The sequence below is a fragment of the Ursus maritimus genome, unplaced genomic scaffold, assembly GCF_017311325.1.
Source record: "Ursus maritimus isolate PB19 unplaced genomic scaffold, ASM1731132v1 scaffold_27, whole genome shotgun sequence".
NCBI lineage: Eukaryota > Metazoa > Chordata > Mammalia > Carnivora > Ursidae > Ursus > Ursus maritimus.
The window spans coordinates 16,054,609-16,073,149 of record NW_024425230.1 but is presented as its reverse complement, the minus strand read 5'-3'; the positions used below and the strand labels follow the sequence as shown (position 1 = coordinate 16,073,149).

General features: G+C 47.6%; 1 protein-coding gene across 3 annotated transcripts in view; it reads left to right on the top strand.

Moving 5' to 3' along the window:
* Positions 1-17,912, top strand: part of SLCO3A1 (solute carrier organic anion transporter family member 3A1) — a 295,788-nt gene extending 277,876 nt beyond the window's left edge. Inside the window, exons 10-11 of one of the 3 annotated variants that reach the window (XM_040642752.1) lie at positions 8,416-8,658; positions 17,227-17,912. In XM_040642752.1, coding sequence (XP_040498686.1) covers positions 8,416-8,658; positions 17,227-17,309 — 326 coding nt within the window. In that variant the 3' untranslated portion in view covers positions 17,310-17,912. Of the gene's footprint in view, positions 1-8,415; positions 9,826-17,226 lie in introns of those variants that run through there. The other 2 variants (XM_040642753.1, XM_040642751.1) reach the window with 2 other exon arrangements.
* Positions 17,913-18,541: the final 629 nt, after the last annotated feature.

Here is an 18,541-nt window from a genome sequence, read left to right as displayed (position 1 = left end):
AAGGACAAGGTCGACACTACACAGAGACAGGTCAGTAAAATCATCCGTGTGACCTAAAAAAAAAACAACAAAATAAGCAAACAAAAAAACCCATTTCGCTTAAAAAATTGCTAGGCTAATCAGAAAGCTGAGAGGGCTTCAAAGAGACTTGCTGGTGTCTATGGTGTCTAGGGCCTGACAAAGTTCTGGTCCTTCTAGAGGCCCGTGGTCTATAAATCTCCAAGTTAATTAGTTCTGCTACAGATCAAGGGACTTAGGTCAGCAAGTAAGAGTTACCCTTGCTTCTGGATAACACGCTCCTTAAGACCAGCCGGAGTGCTGTTACAAAAGGAGGCAGGAGCCAAGCACATTGGGCATCCTGTGACTATCCCAGCAGGGGTGGATCTGAGATTTAGAAAGCAGAGAGCAGTGCTCTCAGCCAAGGTTTGGGGAGGGTCTCTACGAATTTTGCCAATGGAGTGTTCATAGCACCGTTAGTCCATTCAAATAACCCTGAGGATTGAGGATGGGATGCATAGTTCTACAACCGGCCAAACCGTGCAGACTTTCAAAGCACCTGACTGGTAAGACGGGGTCCCCGATCCCCATGAAGTTCGAGAAGAGTTCCCCAGGTAGGAATAGTTTCTTCTAACAGAATTCTAGCCACAGAGGAAGCAGTGGCCTGTCTGTAAGGGAAAGCTTCAGTCCAGTGAGGAAACATACAAACCATGACTGAAACTTTATGAAATTCATCTGCAAACCTCGAATGACCCATTAGATAATTTAGAGCAATGCAAACAGGGTTCCCTGAGTTGTGTTTTGGACAGGGGGAGACAAGTGAGGCACGCACCTTGTCAGCCTTATTTCCTCACCAATATTGGTGCATACATGCTATCAATCATTTTTTCAGACCAATGGTTTAATACAAGTGCAGTTATAAGTAGTGGAAATTTTAGAACTTCTGGCAGGGCCGGATTGTTGGTCCAAAGCAGAGTTCCCTCTTTTTGTTGACCCAACAATTATTAGATCTCTAATACTGTGTTTCCTTCTCTGGGGCCTACTGGGCATCTCTAGTCAGTCTTTCCAAAGGATCATTTGCGAGAACATCCCTTTGGACCATGACAGAGGTTGGGCTATCGGTTTCCCTACAAGCGGCATTTTTGGTGGAAATATCACCAAGATTTCCTCTGGCCTCTAGGGAGTCAAGTCTGGAATGCCCAGGAACCTTAAAAATATTCCAAAGCCATGAAGTACCCCAAAGGCAAACTGGGCTATCAGTTTAAATGTTCGTGGTTTTACCCTTGGCTCAGCTACAAGCACGAAAGGGTGTATAACTCAGGGACTGCCTCAGTGACTTCGAAAGGAGTTGCAATGACAAACCCATCATATTTACCGTTTTCATCCATGAAGAATCTGCCTTGGTTGAAGGATTTTCCTACAGCGGTCTCTGGGAGCCCAACGGTGATCTGTCGGCATTAAACAGCTACACGAGGTGTGGTCGGGAAGCAGGGAGAACGGCGGGTGAAGGTTATTGCGGCGAGAGAGTTCTGCGAGGAGCAGTTGGCAGCCAGTTGCCTCAGCACCTAGGACATCCTCCAGCCAAGTGTGGAATGAGGAGGATTCAGGCCTCTGTTGCAGGGACACAAGGATGTTTAGAGGGGGTCTTCTGGCCTTAAGTAAATGGGCACTAGCAGGAATGGCCCTGAGGCAGGGGGGATATCCCTGTGCCGCAGGGCCGTGTTGGTGGCCCCCATAACCTATGGGTTGATGATGGTCCCATGTTTGGGTTGGGTACTCAAAGGGCATTCCCTCCGCTCTCATAGAAACCGGGGAAGGGCAAGTTGATAATTAGGACATCCAAGGACAGGGGCTTCCTTAAGCTTTTCTGTAAAGTCTCAAAAGCTGTGTCTTACTGATCTTTCTGAACAAAAGGGTCAGATTTATCAGTTTTTAGTAAAGCATATAAAGTTTGGAATTTCAACTATAGCCAGCCAGTCCCCCCCCCCCAAAAAAAGAAAAAAACCTCATTAGTTGTGCTTAGTTTTAGGTTTTGGGAAGTTGGGGATGCCACGAAAAAGACCTGGGTCCAAATGCAGTCCTTATCCCGAAATCAGGTGCCCTAAGTGTCGACCCCGAGTTGGAGGAAACTGCAAATTCTCCATGTCCCTTTAAGGCCAAAAGTTTTCAACAAGTAGATACTGTGGTCTGTAAAAAAAAGTTTGAGAAGGGGGGAGGGCGCCTGGGTGGCTCAGTTGGTTAAGCATCCAGCTCTTGATTTCGGCTCGGGTCATGCTCTAAGGGTCATGAGATTGGGCTCCACGCTTAACCACGCTTAAGATTCTCATTCTCTCTCTTCCTTTGCTCCTTCCCCCACTCTTGCACGTGTGTGTGTGCCCTCTAAAAAAAAAAGGGAGCAGAAAAGGAAATCCTCTCTGTATTTTAACATCATCCAAATCGACTTCCAAGGTTTGAGAAGGGTTCTCTGTGTAACCCCTGGGGCATTACTCTCCAGGTATAATCAAAAAGATATTCACTATCCTTATCAACTGGAATACTGAAAAATGCACTGCATAGATCAGTGAAAATTTGCTTTTAGTGGGAATAGATGCCGGTGGTATATGAGGGTTGGGAATTACAGGGTGCAGAGGGATAGTAATGTTCAAACTTCTGTGCTCAGCCACTGGGCTTTCTCAGGGATATTATAGGAACTAGTTCAGGGGCTAATAAGGCCTTGGGCCCTGAAATCTGTTATGGGCTTGACACCTTAAAGAGTTTATTTATAGGGTATTGATTACTTCTGGAGAGAGGGTTTGAGGGATCTATTTGAATCTTGGTGGGAGGTCTACTAGGGATCCTGCCAATATCAGTTGAAGATCTTGCCCATAAAAAGGATGGTCGCTGATCCAGTAGGGACAAAGGATTGGTGTCCCCAGACTCAGCTACGGCGCTGGCAGGGTCGGGGCAAATAATAGATGCCGAAGGCCCATTTAATTCACCTGGTTGGCTATTTTGATTACTACTGTCAGGTTCTTTGGGAGAAAGAAATTCTGGCCCAGTAAATAAATAAGGAGAAAAGGGTGAGTATGAGTGGGCCTAAACAAAGGGGAATAGGTTTAGAGATGGGAAGCTGTTGAGGTGTATTAAAGATCCCCACTATTTGAACTGGTTTCGTATCCAAGGCAGAGGCTTGAGCAACAAGAATGTAGCTCTCGTGTCAATAAAGACAAAGAGATTCATTCCCCGTCGGGAGCGTGGTTTCTCTGAGCTGAGCAAGAAAGAGAATTGGGAAGAGCCCCGACACCGGGGAATTAAGAGGACATCGCAAAACCTGGATATAGAAGGTTGCAGGTGCCTGGAGCCCTTAAGTTTGTTTTCCCCACGGTCCTGGCCCTTAGCAGAAATTAGGGAGGGGTTGGTTTTGTTTAGGGGTGTTCATTTGCCAGCATGGAAAATGAAGAATTTTAGTACTTTCTTTTAGATGACTCATCTAGGATACAAGTGAGCTGATTTGCCGAATTACATCTGGGGTGGTCAGTTTCCCATTCCCCCGATCCCTTTAACTAAAGAAATACCGGGGCGCCTGGGTGGCTCAGTCATTTGAGTGTCCGGGTCGTGAGATTGAGCCCCGCATTGGGCTCCGTGCTGAGTGGGGACACTTCTTTGGATTCTTGCTCTCAAAAAAAATAAAAATAATCATTAAGTTCAATGCTCCCGGGTGGATTCTACCTGTAAAGGAAGACCAGAATGTTTGAACACGATCGTCAGGCTTTTGTGTGCAAACCTGAATTTTGTTCCTATCAACGGGCTTAGTAAAAGCTACTACAATTGCTTGGTGAAGCTTTCCGGAGAGTGTTCGAGCATCCTGCCAAAAGTCAGGGTTCTGTTTTCTCCAAATCCCCTTCAGGCTGTTCCCATCGGGCTAGTTTCATCCATTGTTTGGCCAGGCCCTCGCCAACAAGCATGTGGACTAATAAAAATCTGAGAAACCAGGTTGGTCAATGTGAATAACTCTGTTAAATTCTTCAGCAAACCTTTTGGGGATCCTCAGTCACTTTGGGAAACTCTCTAACTTCTAACTAGGGCTCACAATTTGGCCTTATTCCAGGGAACATAAGAAATGTGGGGCTTTTTGGATCCTCCAAGACTAAACTTGAAAGGGGCAGGTTTTAATAGGTCTGGGAGAGGAGGGAGAAGTTCGTTCAGAGGGAAAGGGAAGTTGAGAGAAAGGATTAGCCTGCAAGACTGTAGAGGGGGTGCAGAGCAAATAGAGGAAGATGGCGCCAGAGGCTGGACCTGAGCCAGGAGGCTGCCATATATCCTGAGACAGAATCAGAGTGGTCTCAGCTGCCCTTTTTTCTTTGTTTGCCTCAGCTAGTATAAATTTTAGATTCCTGATAACGTTTGGAAGCTTTAAAATACCAGTCAATATAGGCATCCCATTTCGTGGACAATTTTAGATCCAGGCCTGTCCAATCCAGTTTTGAGAAGAGTCAATTTAGGAAGATGGAAGGTTCCCCACTAAAGTTCCAAATGACTTTTGGTTAAGTTGGTCCGTTTCGTTAGAAAGACGCATGAAAGAGGGACTGCAGTTTTTAAACATAAAACCAGCTGGGGTCCCAGAAGGGGAAGGGCACCCTCTAAAGCATTTTGAGGGCTGGGACCCCATTTTTTAGAGGTTTATTTCTCTAGAGAAACAAAAAATGTCCTAAACAGCACAGTTTTTCGACAGGAGCGACCTGATTCCAAAAGAGTACTCACAGAAAGAACAAAGCCTTAAAACAAATAGTCTGGAGAGCTCAAAACAGAGTGGAGCTTGAAATCAGGAGAAAAGTTACCTTCAAACTCTAAAGTCAGCAGGAAAGCAGCTCGCTTGGCTCTGGGCACCAAAACCGGTTTGCTCACGGAGTTCGTGCAGCTTTTCTTTGGGTCCCACTCTGATCACTACATAATGTGAACCTTAGAAATAAAAGCCCATTATTTTACCAGAAAAAAAAAAAGGGAGGGGGGCAGTTTATTCGAGAATAACAGAATTGCAGTTCGGGGCATGTAAGCTACAGCAAAACCATAGGCGAGTCCTATCCTAAACAAAGGAGACAGAGGTTACCTTATGGAAGAGAACCTCAGGAGGGGTGTTGAATGAAAGTCCATTGGAGAAAAGCAAGAGTTCAGGGTGATGACAGGTTCTCACTGGCTGAGTTGCCAGGGTGGTCCATTTCTTGTAGGAGATGCAATGGACATCTTTCCCTGTTGGGGTCTGTAATTGACAGACCTTCTAGTTGTATGGCTCCCCTTTTACCGAGGTTTCCCTGCATTAACTTCCACCATTGTAAAGGCGTCTCCCATTGGTATCTGGGGAGGCAGTAGCTCTCAGGGACGGCCCAAGCGTTTTTATGGTCCGCCTGAGTGATAAACAGAATGCTGAGTGGCCACATGTGAGAATTACCTGGGGTGAGTTCCCCTGATGGCTGAGTGCTAGAATGACCTCTAATTTGAAAGAGATCCAGTCGGTTCTTCCTCGCTGGTATTCTCTGCATACCTGATAGCCAGAGCTCCCCTTTGGGGACGAATTTTAAGTCACTATAAAGGAGAAGATGAATTAGGTGGAAAAGGCCAATATTCTTTTTTTCAAAAATCTCAAAGGAACCTCATAAAGCTTATACATCAAGTATTAAACCAAGAGTTTATTCTAAACAGTTACCCCAAGTCCCCCGTATAACAGGAATCAGGTAACAAGAGCTCTGGCCATGGGGCAGGACCAGACCTGTCTATAACACCGCATTTGTACCAGCGCTTACCTTGACCCTGGCCAGGGGGTGGTATTAGCTCCATTTTAACGATCAAGAAACGGAGGCACCAAGAGATAAAGCGACTCCCCGCAAGGCTTTTGACTCCAGTTAAAGGCTCGTTCTTCTCTCTCTTACAAAGGCTCTCCAAAATACGAAAAACTTTTCTGGGCACTTAACTTTCTAATTTCTGTTCGAAGGCTTTTTCTGACTCCTTCCAGGGCTGCATTTGGTAATGGAGCTTGACAGTACGCAGGATAAAATTGACACGGTTAGCACAAAGAAAGATTCCCTACTTTAACAATAACACAATATTTTTAAAACCCTCGCACAGATACAGATTCGTGAAGGAGTTACATATTGGCATTTTAGAGGGCTATTTTGGTCTGAGCAAGCATTAATGACTCCTTTATATTGCAAATTTCCTCCAATGTGCTCAAGATAAGACCTGATTTGCCTGCAACTCTTCCAGCCCCTGGGCACCGGGAGCGAGGGGCCCCTGTGCTGTCAGTCCCTTTCCATGGAACAGCTGTTGTCAAAGGTATCGGAGTCTTAGCACCTCATTGCCTGGTGATGGGTGAGCAAGGACAAAGTGACCTCAAGAAAGAGGCGGGAGCTGCCCTTGGGGGCTATCACAATCTCCTAAAATCCAGAGAATCGGTGAATGGATTCAAACAATCCCATCGGGTCATAGGAACAGCCAGATTTGTCTCATTTTCCCCAATCTATCCATGTAAAGTGGCTCCAGATCTCCATTTCTTTACCTAAATACTGTGGAGTGTGACTTAGTTTCTCTGACAGGGTTGTCAGGACCGTTAGCCCAATGGGCTCATGTTCAGTTACATGAAGAAGGACATTTGTTGGAGGGGCTGGGAGAATGCCCCGTGGTTGGCGAGGAAGGCCTTTGGGGCGGAGAATGCTGGAATGAGGACTTTCCCGAATGAGGACTTTCCCTCCAGCGGGCCCAAGCTGACCCAGACGTTGCAAAGAGGGAGCGGATCGTGCAGGAGTTTGAGCTTGGAGGTTACCTATGGAATCAAGCTGCGTGTGCAGTTTAGTGAGGTTTCAACTAAAATTCCTTCTCTGGAGTTTCTTTCCAGGCTCACAAGGGGCCGAGCTGGGGCGTGCTAAGGCTAGGCTAAGTGCTGAGGTGCTTCGTTAGCCCTGATGGGGTAGTGCAGCCCCCCTCACACCCATTCGGGGCCTGTCATTAAAACTAAGGAGGTGCTGTTTCCCGCAGCCAAGCCTTTTGCCTGCCTGGCTGCCCTCGGAGGGCCCCTCAGAAAGGAGGCACACAGCCTACAGAACATGGGTGTTCTAATTCTGGGGACTGTGAATGGACTTCAGGGGTCCACAAACCCCCTGAAACACGGGTGTCATTTTGCGGGTAGCTGTATTTTCCTGGACTAAGGTTCTGTATCTCATCACATCAGATTCTCAGAGGGACCTTCCTTGAGAAAAAGCGAAACTCTGACACTCCAGGGCTGGCCCTGGAAAGAACAGTCCGGATCACAGTCTACCCCAGCCCTGGGATCCCAGTCTGCTTCCAGTGATCACGTTCTGCTTTTGAGGTCTCTCCCTGGATATGATTGGCACCACATTCTGGCCTTGGGGATCTTTTTTTTTTTTTTTTGTGAGGCAATTAATTTGTATTAATGAGCCATGCATTGATTTCCCACAGTACAGATGAAATGCTGTGCCCCTCATCAGGGGATGCTTTCACAATGCTGATGACCCAGCCACACACCAAACATGCTAATTTCATTGTTCTCAGATAGAACACCAAGGATGATTTTAAATGTGCAGCCAGGACTGATAACCTTTGAGCTTGGACAAGGGACAGAAACAGATGTGAACTAAGGAAACTAGTTTTTATCCCCTCGGCCACTTTTGATCACTGGTTGAAAGCACCTGACATCGTCTATTGTTTTAAAACCAGTTTCCAGCTCAGAATGAAAAGGATTCAATGTCGTGGTAATGTCTGGGGGAAGGGAAGTTGTTAGCATGGATGCAGGTATTTTTCATCTTAAATGATACATGCGTACACATGTATGCACGCATGTTACACGTTTTTGTGCATGCATGTGCACGCATACACACTGGCCCACGTGTGTGTATATCGACACAGGGTAAAGCGTACTCACGTTCAACCTCTGGTCCCAGCTCCCTCTACTCACACACACAGCCTTAGAAGGGCCGTGCAGGAACACGATACACAGAGTACAATCCCTCCTCGCATTTCCCTCTGGGAGGTTGCGATGCTTCGACACCAAGCAGTGTCCCTTCAGAGAAGACCAGCTTTTGCTTCTCAGCGAAGAATCGTAGCAGCTGTCATTCATTTTGTTTGCGGTGTTCCACGTACCCGTACCAACATGCTTTTCACGGGTTCACTGGGTCAGTCTTCCAAGCAGTCGCAGCAGGAGCAATATGATCCCCATTTTGCAGATGAGAAAACAAAGGCCCAGGGGGCTTAAAAACCATGCACAGGTTTGAACAGAGCTGGGGTGGGACTCCAGTCTTTCCAGCGCCGTGCCATGGAGCCACCCGGTGGGACCCGCTCTCCCGGCGGGGTCCTGTAAGGAGAGCGCGGTGCCCGCGTGCTGGCGGGGAGCAGCCCGAGCACGACCGTGACGTGTTGTTTCCCCTCCCGCAGGCTTCATCCCCCCTCCACTCATCTTCGGGGCCGGCATCGACTCCACCTGCCTGTTCTGGAGCACGTTCTGCGGGGAGCAAGGCGCCTGCGTCCTGTACGACAACGTGGCCTACAGACACCTGTACGTCACCATTGCCATCGTGCTGAAGTCCTCCGCCTTTGTCCTCTACACAACCACGTGGCAGTGCCTGAGGAAAAACTATAAACGCTACATCAAAAACCACGAGGGCGGGCTGAGCACCAGTGAGTTCTTTGCCTCTACTCTGACCCTAGACAATCTGGGGAGGGACCCTGTGCCCGCGAGCCAGACCCATAGGACAAAATTTATCTATAACCTTGAAGATCATGAGTGGTGTGAAAATATGGAGTCTGTTTTATAGTGACGAAAGGAGGTTGAACTCTGTATTAGTAATCAAAGGGTCATTTTTCCTATAAAAAAAAAAGTTTCCAAAAAAAAAAAAAAAAAACAGTACAGACACACACACACACACACACACACACCACGTACACACAACACGACCTTTGTCCTCTTTCTCAAAATCAGAGCCAGACAGGATTCAGAATAAGGAGAGCATGGGATCGTGTGTCTGACGTCCGACCTGCTGGGGCCCAGAATCTACTCTTTGAAGGCACCTCATGCTTTTTCGGGATGCCGACAGCTGCAAGCAACAGGCACTGCCAAATTCAGGGAACAATGGTGGCCAGCTTGGAGGATGGACATTTCCGGATATACACACACATACAAATTTTTTTAAAAGTCTACTAAACATCACAAGTTGACAACATTGCCAGGATAAGCACTAGGGACACACACCCCGTGCCCCCTCCACGAGAGGGTGGGGAGCGTGCAAGTCGGAGGAGCGGGTGCCCCCTCCTCTAACTTTTGCAATATGGGTCCCTGTGTAGACGACTCACCCAGTCTGCATGTGGTTCAAGGCCCCAGAGTTCTCTCAGCGATGCTAATGGGTGATCCGTGCTGGAGTCTGTAATTGGCACCTCTCACCAGCTCCATGTCCATGTTCAAGACTGAGGGCCCAAGGAGGGGAGCCGGGTGTGGGGGAGCCAGCACCTCCCCTCCCCCCTGCAACACCCCCCAGCCCCGCAGAGTGACCTCAGGAAGCAGTGGGCCTCACCTGGCTATGACTGACTTCGCTCAGAGCCAGTGAAACCCACACAGTCCAAGTCATTTGCTTACATTTGCCAAACATTTTGCCATTTTTAAAGAAAAAAAAAACGCAATGCATATGAATTTCAAACTGTTGTATGTATAATCCTCTAATACTATTTTTAACCACTTCTAAAATCCGTGTTAACCCTTCAATCACTAACACAGTTCTCTAGGCTGAGTTTATTATGCTGGTTGCTTTTTCCTTTTTTTAATGCACCAAAAATATAATGTGATTCAAGGGATGCAATTAATCTATTGTAATTTTTTTTATCGTTTTATCCTCATTCGGATATTCTGCGAAAACAAGAATATACCATGTGCTACGAGAAGGGGAAAAAAAAATGCTTGAGAAAGAGTGTCTATGCAGCCTGCCTTTAAAAGAATCACATTTGAGACAACAGGGGATAATGTGATGAATTGCAAATTCGCCTTCTGGCTTTCTTCCCCATGAGTCAGTGATCACTGTCATGGGAAGCCCTTTTACACTCATGCTTCACATTGCGAGAGGCGTTCTTTTCAGCCCGTGGAGGAGACATACTTAGATGGGGGTTGTATGGATGGGTGCTGTGCTTCTGGGGATAGGCAAGAGAAGGAACGGTTCCCTAGCACGAGCTGTCAAGCAGTTTGTGGGGTCTGTGATGGTGAATAGACCCACAGGGTCACGGAAGCCACCGCATGTCCGATGCATTAAAATGTCCCTGTGTTTAGGGTCGGTCGTGAACAAAGAGGCCTCGGTCTGTGTTTTGAAAGTGGCTAACCCTCGAGCAGCTAGCAGGCAAACCTCATTGTTCGGAAGGAGAATCATGGGAGCAGCTCTTGGAGTCCGCAGCCTCAGCCTCATAAGGCCATTCCTGTAGGGGCACAGAGCGTATGGGAGAGCCCGCGCACGCACACACGTGGCCCTGTAAACATTCCTTTCGTGTCTCCTCAGTGCCCTCGGTCCAGGCCACTCGTGGCCCCGAGAAGGAGCTCAAGGGTTGTTGATTGGTTTGCCTTTCCACCTGAGACACAGACGTGCCGTTCCCCTGGAGGGCAACAAAAGAATCAGGAATGGGGAGAAGAACAGGCCATTGTGCCAAATGTCTCACACACACTGTTAATGGGGCAGTTTGAGCGACAGCCCAAAACTAGAGAAAGCCCCACCAAGCAAGGACGACTCAAAGAGAAGCTGGTGTCGTGGTGCGGGGCCACCGTGGTCAGCTGCCTGGGACAGGATGCTTCCAAAACCACCCTTCTGTGTGTTTACTTTTAGTCCGTCCTTGTCCGTGAACATGGGGACACTCATCAGTATGTTAACTAGCGAGAGGCAGGATTGTTCTCCAATTCATGGAATATGTGTGCTCTGTCGCTCCTAAGGCTTTGAAACCGTTCTGTACAGGTTTGGGGTGAGTTTTGTTTTGGAATGTGTTCCTAGCAGGTCACTGCACTCTGCGTAGCTCTCCAAACTCCACACACCCACAGGGAGCCCTGCTGACCTCGTGTTTTCATGGGGCCATTTGCTTTAAGAAGAAAAAAATTTTTTTGAAAACTTTGCATCTTGGATTTTTTTTCCCCCCTAAGATTTTAGGATGAATGAGATGTTGAGATGAAAAAGGAAAACACCTCCAGGGCTCAGTTGTGTCAACTGGGTATGAACCCCGCTGGCCCCCATTGCAAGATGGCTGCGAAGTGCGGTGTGTCACCTTTTAGGGTTTTAATGTCTCTCCTACTACAGAACCGAAAACCTAGTCTGGTGTTAGTTTTCCTTTTGTGCTACAAAGAACCATTGTACGTACGGTGTTAGGTCCAGCTCCTTGGTTATTTGTTTGGTTTTGAGTGGTATTTTGAATGAAAGGATTTCCTGGCAAGAACTCCATCGGACTTAGAGAAACCAAAACTGTGTAAGGGCTAGAATAAGCCTAGAAGGTGAACACCGAGCTTCTCTCTCTCCTGCTCCAAACTCCTCCACCATCCCGGTCAAACGTGCCCAGAGATGGGTGAAAAAGTCTCTCTTTGCTGCAACTTGTGACAGAATTTTGTAATTCCGACATGTAGAGCAAGAAGTTTTTTGACCGATATTATTCCTGCATATGAAGTAAACACATTGTGTCAAAGTAGATGTCTCTCTGGGAGGTGGAGTTTGCTGGGCGCTGTTGAGGAAGGCCAGCAGCCTTGCCCCCTCCTTCACGCCTCCCCAGAGGAAGGCTGGGAAGCGTCAGGGCACCCTGGGGACATCGCCACTCCAGAAGGCCACCGCACGTGGGCCTTCCTCACAGCTAATGAAGGGGCATGAGAGGCCTTCTCTCTCGGTCCCCCTAAGGAGTCTGCTAGGAGTGCTTAGCAGGCAAAATAATAAGGGGAAGCCAAGAGCTTCTAAGGAATCCTTTGACAGACTTGTTAACGTCTTCCAAGCAGGAAGGAGTGTGCTTCTCCATAAAAATCACTTCTTTCTCACCACCTTACAGAATAGCCTCCTCTAGAGATGATTATTTTTTTTAAGTTAGGCCTATACATTTTTCAAGTAGTGTGTCTACATTTAAATCCCTGACTTAATCCACTTCCCCATCTTCAGAGATGACCTCGGGCTTCCCCTCACTCAGGCATGGCCAGATTTCCCATCCCTTCCCCATGGAAAGCTGCCACTCCTGAACACCACAGCACGGAGGCTTTCCTCACAGCTAATGAAGGAGCAAGAGGGTTCCTCTAAGGTGACCTGCAGAAACATTCCATATGGGGGCAACCGGCCAGTCCCTGGGAATGACCACCCTACCACCCCGGAGGCATTTTCTCTGGAAAAAGAGTCGACCATGGTCGCTAATGGATTATCTTCCTCACTTCTAGAGCAGGTCATTCACTGAGGAACACGTGAAATGGAGGGAAAAAATTACACACACACACACGTTCACAGAGAAACCCTCTGAGGAGAAGTAGTTGTTGCCTTCCAGGAGCCTGCAAGGCCGGTTTTCCACCCAGTCAGCCTGCCAGACCTGTACTGTAAGCGCTCCTCGGCAGCGTTAAGCGGTAACGGGCAGTGTGGAGAAATCCCACGGTCAAGAGCAGAGGGAGAAGGGGGACGGGATACACTTCCATTACAGTTTGGCGGAGTTCCAGCCCAGTGCTGTTTGTGTATCCGGCTTGGTTTGGTTTAGATGAAGAGAGAAAACCAGGCCAGCAGTTTTTCAGCCCCGCCGAGAAAATTTGCTGTCTTGTGCTGTTCTTATCTGCCCATTTCGATGGCTCAGGAGAAAGTTCCAGACACACAGTAGGGGCTTGATTGCTGAGCTCATGCTGCTGCCCTCTCTCCCTCAGCCTCCTCTCAGTCATGAGCTGTGTTTCCCTTTACGTTAGAATACAGGTCAAATACATAAGAGGTGCCACGTTTTCCAAGAGAAGGTGCTGGTGAAAAAATTAAGTTCAGCCTGGAAAATTAGTGTGGAACATCAACACCGTCCTTATCTTCCTCCCTCTGCCCTTCCTCCTTGTTCATTATACCATCACTTCCAACTCAGTCCGCATTCTTGAGTTCTGAGCAGGTGCGAGGACCTAATCTCTTGGAGCGACGGGCCCTACATGATAGCCTTCAGACCCCGTTCCCCTGGGGGATTATAGTTGCTCATGAATAAATTCGTAAAACGGAAGGATTCCTAACCAGTAGAATATTCAAGATATTTTTTTTTCAGATGCCTCTTACGGGGCCTGTTGCCCAGGGTAACACATGGAAACGACCCTGCCTGCCCACAGCCACCCCCCCACCTCCCCTTTCTCACATTTGTAGGTGATCACAGAGTGCTTGGTCATCGTGGCAGGAAGGACAGGAGTTAAGAGGCCTAAAATGGGAAATTTGAAAAAGCAAAGAGTCTCCTGTACCTCAGATATCTGTGACTGTTCTGGAGACGGGGGCAGAAGTCCTGCCTCTCAGAGACCATCCCATGGTAGCACGATTTCCCTTTGCAGGGTTAGTGTCATCCGGGGATAGATTGTATGAGCTTCATAATCTCTAAACATGTATTTATTCATTCATTCCTTTATTAAGATTCTGGCAGTATACCAGGCCCCGGACCAGCTACAAAGATGGAAAAGACATGGTTCCCTCCTCTAAGTGCTCACAGTTCCATGAGCCAGACAGACCTGAACACAAACAAAAGCAATAGAATAATAATCCCGGCTCTGACTGTGCCCAAGGAGGGCTGATTCATGGTGGTGGGAAGTTTGGCCTCCTGGCATCGAGAATCAGGAAGGTTTCAGAGAGAGAGAATGAGAGAGAGGGAGGCGTGGTCTAGAACCAAGAACTAAACAGCATGGTCTAGAACCAAGAGCTAAACAGCGTGGTCTAGAACCAAGAGCTAAACAGCGTGGTCTAGAACCAAGAGCTAAAGAGCGTGGTCTAGAACCAAGAGCTAAAGAGCAGGGGGTGTCTGCCAGAGAGATGGGGCAGGAGGTCACCTCTCCTGAGAGGACCACCAGAACAAGTTGACACACTTTATGTAAAGGGCTAGGTGGTAAACACTTTAAGGCTTCGAGGGCCATGCGGTGTCTGTCCCAACCACTCAACTCTGTTGTCACGTAAGAGCAGTGCATGTATAAACAAATGCATGGGCTGTGTTCCAATAAAGCTTTATTTACAAAGACAGTGACCGAGGGCAGTAGTGTGCCGAGGTCTGAAGCAGCACCGCATGTTTGGGGGAAGGGGGGCTCTAGCGGCCGAGGCCACTCTAGCATGGGCCAAGTGGGTCCTGCAGCCAGGTGTCCGTCAGCCCTGATGTTACTGCCCACAGGAATCTAATGCAGGTATCCCATTTTCCAGGAATGAGGTAAGTACCCCATGACTGGCAGGGTTTACAGTTGAAGGCAACATCATCCCTCTCTGTAGGGGAATTTGAGCTATAGCCCCTTCCAACTGATACTCCATAGTTCTACTGCGGTAATTGTCCTGTTTTCTTATGTGATGAAAGGGGAATGGGAGGAGGAAATATAGGAATGAGTTTAAAAAAAAAAGTGAATCCAAATAGTATTTCACATCCCTTCCCACCAACACAAAATGTTGGCACTGTAAAGCTAAAAGGTGGAATAATTGGTAAACACTAATAATAACTAATAATAATAGTAGCTAACCTTTACCAACCAGCTTCTTACACATATTAGCTCATTTAATCCCCATGAGAGGCAGGAACGGTTATTAGCATCAGTGTACGACAGAGGAAAATGAGGCAGGGAAGGCTTCCAGAATCAGCTCAAGGCCATGAAGCAGAGTTGGGATTCAAACCCAAGTTTGTGGATCCAAAGCCCATGATCTTAGGTTTATGGGTACCCCCTGTCTACTGAGCAAGACGTGAGACACCCGTCTCCACCCATAGAGACTGCCTCTTCAGGAAGACTCCAGCTCACATGGACTGTGGGTCCTACCCACTCTCACGCGCCCCCTAATATAACCACCAGGACACCACGACAGCTGTCTTCTGGGGACTTCTGTTCTTTCTGTGTTTTTCCCCATCTTAACCACAGAGCCCAGTGATCAATTTCTATGGGGTATTCTACCAGAAGCGGACAGGTAACAGGAAACGGGAGACTCCTCCACTCTAATACATTCTGACACACCAGGGAGGCATTCCTCAGTGCTGGTCATCAACCCCAGTGGGGACACCCCAGATACCTTTCCCACCAGGCACCGCCACGGTCCTCAGCATCAACCTCAGGATTCTGGCTCTGGCCCAGGCCCTTCAGACACACCGACTCTGGTCACTGGTTGGATAGGTCTTACTCTATTATCAGATACCAGGCTTTTAGGAACAGACTTTCTAGATGTTTCTATTTTTGCATTAATGACTCAGGCCAACAATCAGTAGTTGATGATCAGTATAAATTCTGAATATTTTTCCATAAGGTAAAGTGATTGTGTTCTTCTGCTATGAACAAATGGAACGGTAAATTTCCTGGAGACTTATTCTGTAGGTTGCCATTTTGCCATTAAATCCCCCAAAATAATGTTTTTCTTCAATTCATGCTAACTTAATAGAAGATAGCTCTCACGGTGGTATGCTTTGTCAAAACCATTCCCTTTTATAATCTAAGGACATAAAATGAATCGGAAGTACGCAATGTAGGAAGTTGCATTACAGAAGGAACCCAACTAACACATAGATTAGTCCAGCACCTCAAAGGAGGAAGGGGCTGGGGAGCTCCCATGTAAAAGCCCACTGCCCACATGTCAGGTGTCATAAGGCATGGTCCCAGCTAACGCCCCCAGCAGCTTTATACCAGGTAAAGGTAAGTCTAATTTTTTCCACTTTTACAGATCAGGAAACTAAGGTTCAATAAACCCAAGGCTCCCAAGGTCACACAGCTAGTTAGAAAGTCTACCAGGAGCCACTGCCAGGTCTGACTCCTGAACCACTGCTCTTTCTACTATACCACATCTCCACCAACGCGACAACACAGCTCTGCATCTTAGGAAGCTCCGATGAGGCCAGCGGGGCATCTACTCACGGGAAAACCCCCACAGAACTCTATATTTCATAGAGAAATGAGCCAAGAGCCGGAGGTGAGACCTCTGCAAAATTTTGCCCAGAGGCACGGGCATCTAAAATGAATAAAACTTTTTCACCTTAATATTTAAACATTAGAGACCTTGAAACACACTCTTTGTTCATTCCTCCACCGCAGCCACATCGGTAGAGAAGTGTTCTGTCCGCTCATCGTCCTCTATCTTATTCATTCTCTGCACAAGAACCAACTCCACCTCTTGCTTCTGTCCTACCCTCTCCAATTCCCCGTTCCCCAGGCTTTCAGTGGACCCCCGCTTCCCCCACCCTGCCAAGACCACAAGAACTTGATCCTCATGGAAGTTGAGGAAGGATGCTTCAAACTGCTCCGAACACATGGGCTGCCTTCTATAAGCCAGATCTCAGCTGCAAAATGCTGAGGAAAAGAGTGACATTTCCCCACTGTCACCTTTCTACCACTGGGTCCGAATCTAAAGAGGACAAGTAAACGAGCAGGGACTCGTATGGCCCCACTGTGCCTATCACTGAATAGCAGGGTCGCACATCCCGCTCAACGAGACCTATGCAGCTTGTAAATCATCCCAGGGACTAGCTGAGGTTTTAATACCTTTTAAATGCAGCCACAGCATCTATTTTGGGAGTGTGGCATAGGCTTAAAAAACCCTGCTCCAGTGAGGAGATTGTTTGACTCGGCGTGGGTGCCTATGGCTGGAAAGAAAGCAAAGTGTCCAGGATACTGGAGGAGAAAGCATGACATCATGACACGGGCGGGTGTTCTCTCGTGCTCAGCCACATCTTCAACAGGGATTGCAGTGACACTTGGAGTCCCAGAACACAAGGCCTGTCACTGGTGATTTCTATAAGATGAGGACAAGCTAATGCATTCCCATAGAAGAAACGTCTAGTTGAATGATGGTATAGATACATAGATAAATATACTTCTCAGAAAGATGTGGGCTTCACAAAGGTCTCTGGGCTCGAAATCTAGCTTCTTGGGGTTACATGGAGCAGAACCCAGTATTTCCTTGCATGACTTTCGCTCTTGTCCATTCTGCTGGAAAGGCCTGATGGTATTATATAAGCCTTTAAAAAAAAAAATAGTAGGAAAACCAGAAAAGACCGATCTCTTTTTCCTCTTGGCTCTTCTTCCTCCTCCCTTTTTAGGCACAGAGTACCAAGACATTGAGACTGAGAAAACCTGCCCCGAGTCACATTCACCTTCAGAAGACTCCTTTGTGAGAAGCTGAGGGCCTGGCCCTCATCCTCCTCTTCCAGAGAACAGCCCGCCACTATCCACAGACCTCGCAGGCCTGACTTAGCGTGCTCTGCCCTGCCCAAGAACCCAAGGGTCCCTGTGTGGATTATCCGGCCCGTGTGTGATCCTTTGAGGCCCCAGGCACAGGCCTGTGATAAGGACCTAGGAGGTGTCTGTGGTCAGGAGTCCTCCAAACCCTTGCAGTAGGCAACTTTCCTGGGTTGCTTAAGAGTAATGTTGACCAGGTGTGCAAATTCCCTTTGGCCCATCCCTCCCTTGGCTCCTGTGGGGATGTCCTGCTGACATGCTTTAGAAACCCCCCTCTCCAGAATGCTTCTCTGACAGAGGGCTCCAGCAGCTCTTCCAAAAGCAGCCGAGGCTGGATTACAATGGGGTGGGGGTTGGGTGGGTGGTAAAAATGACCCTGTTTCACAGAAGGGACGGGATAAAAAAGCACATACTCAATAGATTTTGAGTGTGGTATTCTGTATTTTTGCAGCTTATATTTTCCAGATGAGCAGTTTAGAAATATGTGATGTAAAGTACATACTGTACATTTGCTGAAAATTATATTAAAAGCACTATTTTAATTCTTTCTCTGTCTCATGCTGTAATCTCTATTATCTTTTTCTCTTGTGTTTTGGGGTAGAATGGTCTTAAAAGATTCTTCGGGGGAGTGTTTCTGGCTGTAGATGTTCTATATTTGGGGACTTTGAGTCATTCAAAAGAGCATGGGCTTTGGAGCCAAAATAGTTCCTGGTTTCAAATCCTCACCCCAGCGCTTGATACTGACGTGGCATCGAGCAAGTGAGCAGACTCCGCCGAGCCTCAATTTTATCATTTTTTAATTGGAATACTGACATCTGCTTTATACGGTTGTGGTAAGATGTAAATGAGGTCACGTGTGGAAGCACCAAGCTCCAGCACAGAACGGCCACTTGGTAAATGGGAATTATTCATTGCCACCCCAACTCTGGCTGGAGTGAGGTGCTCCATTGCCCTGACGCAGCTCCTATTGCTACATTTTCTGGTCCTGCACTGTCACTGTCTGGTTTTCCTTTCTGATTCTCCTGCTGGGAGAGCAGGCCATGGCCTCCTTTCAGGGTTGACCCACTAGTATCTGGTAGATGCTCAGTATACAGATGAGTGAATGAATAACAAACAGTCTCAGATGCATCAGCCTGGGGGGCTTTGACTTCTGTCCCACCCTGCAGAGGCAACAGC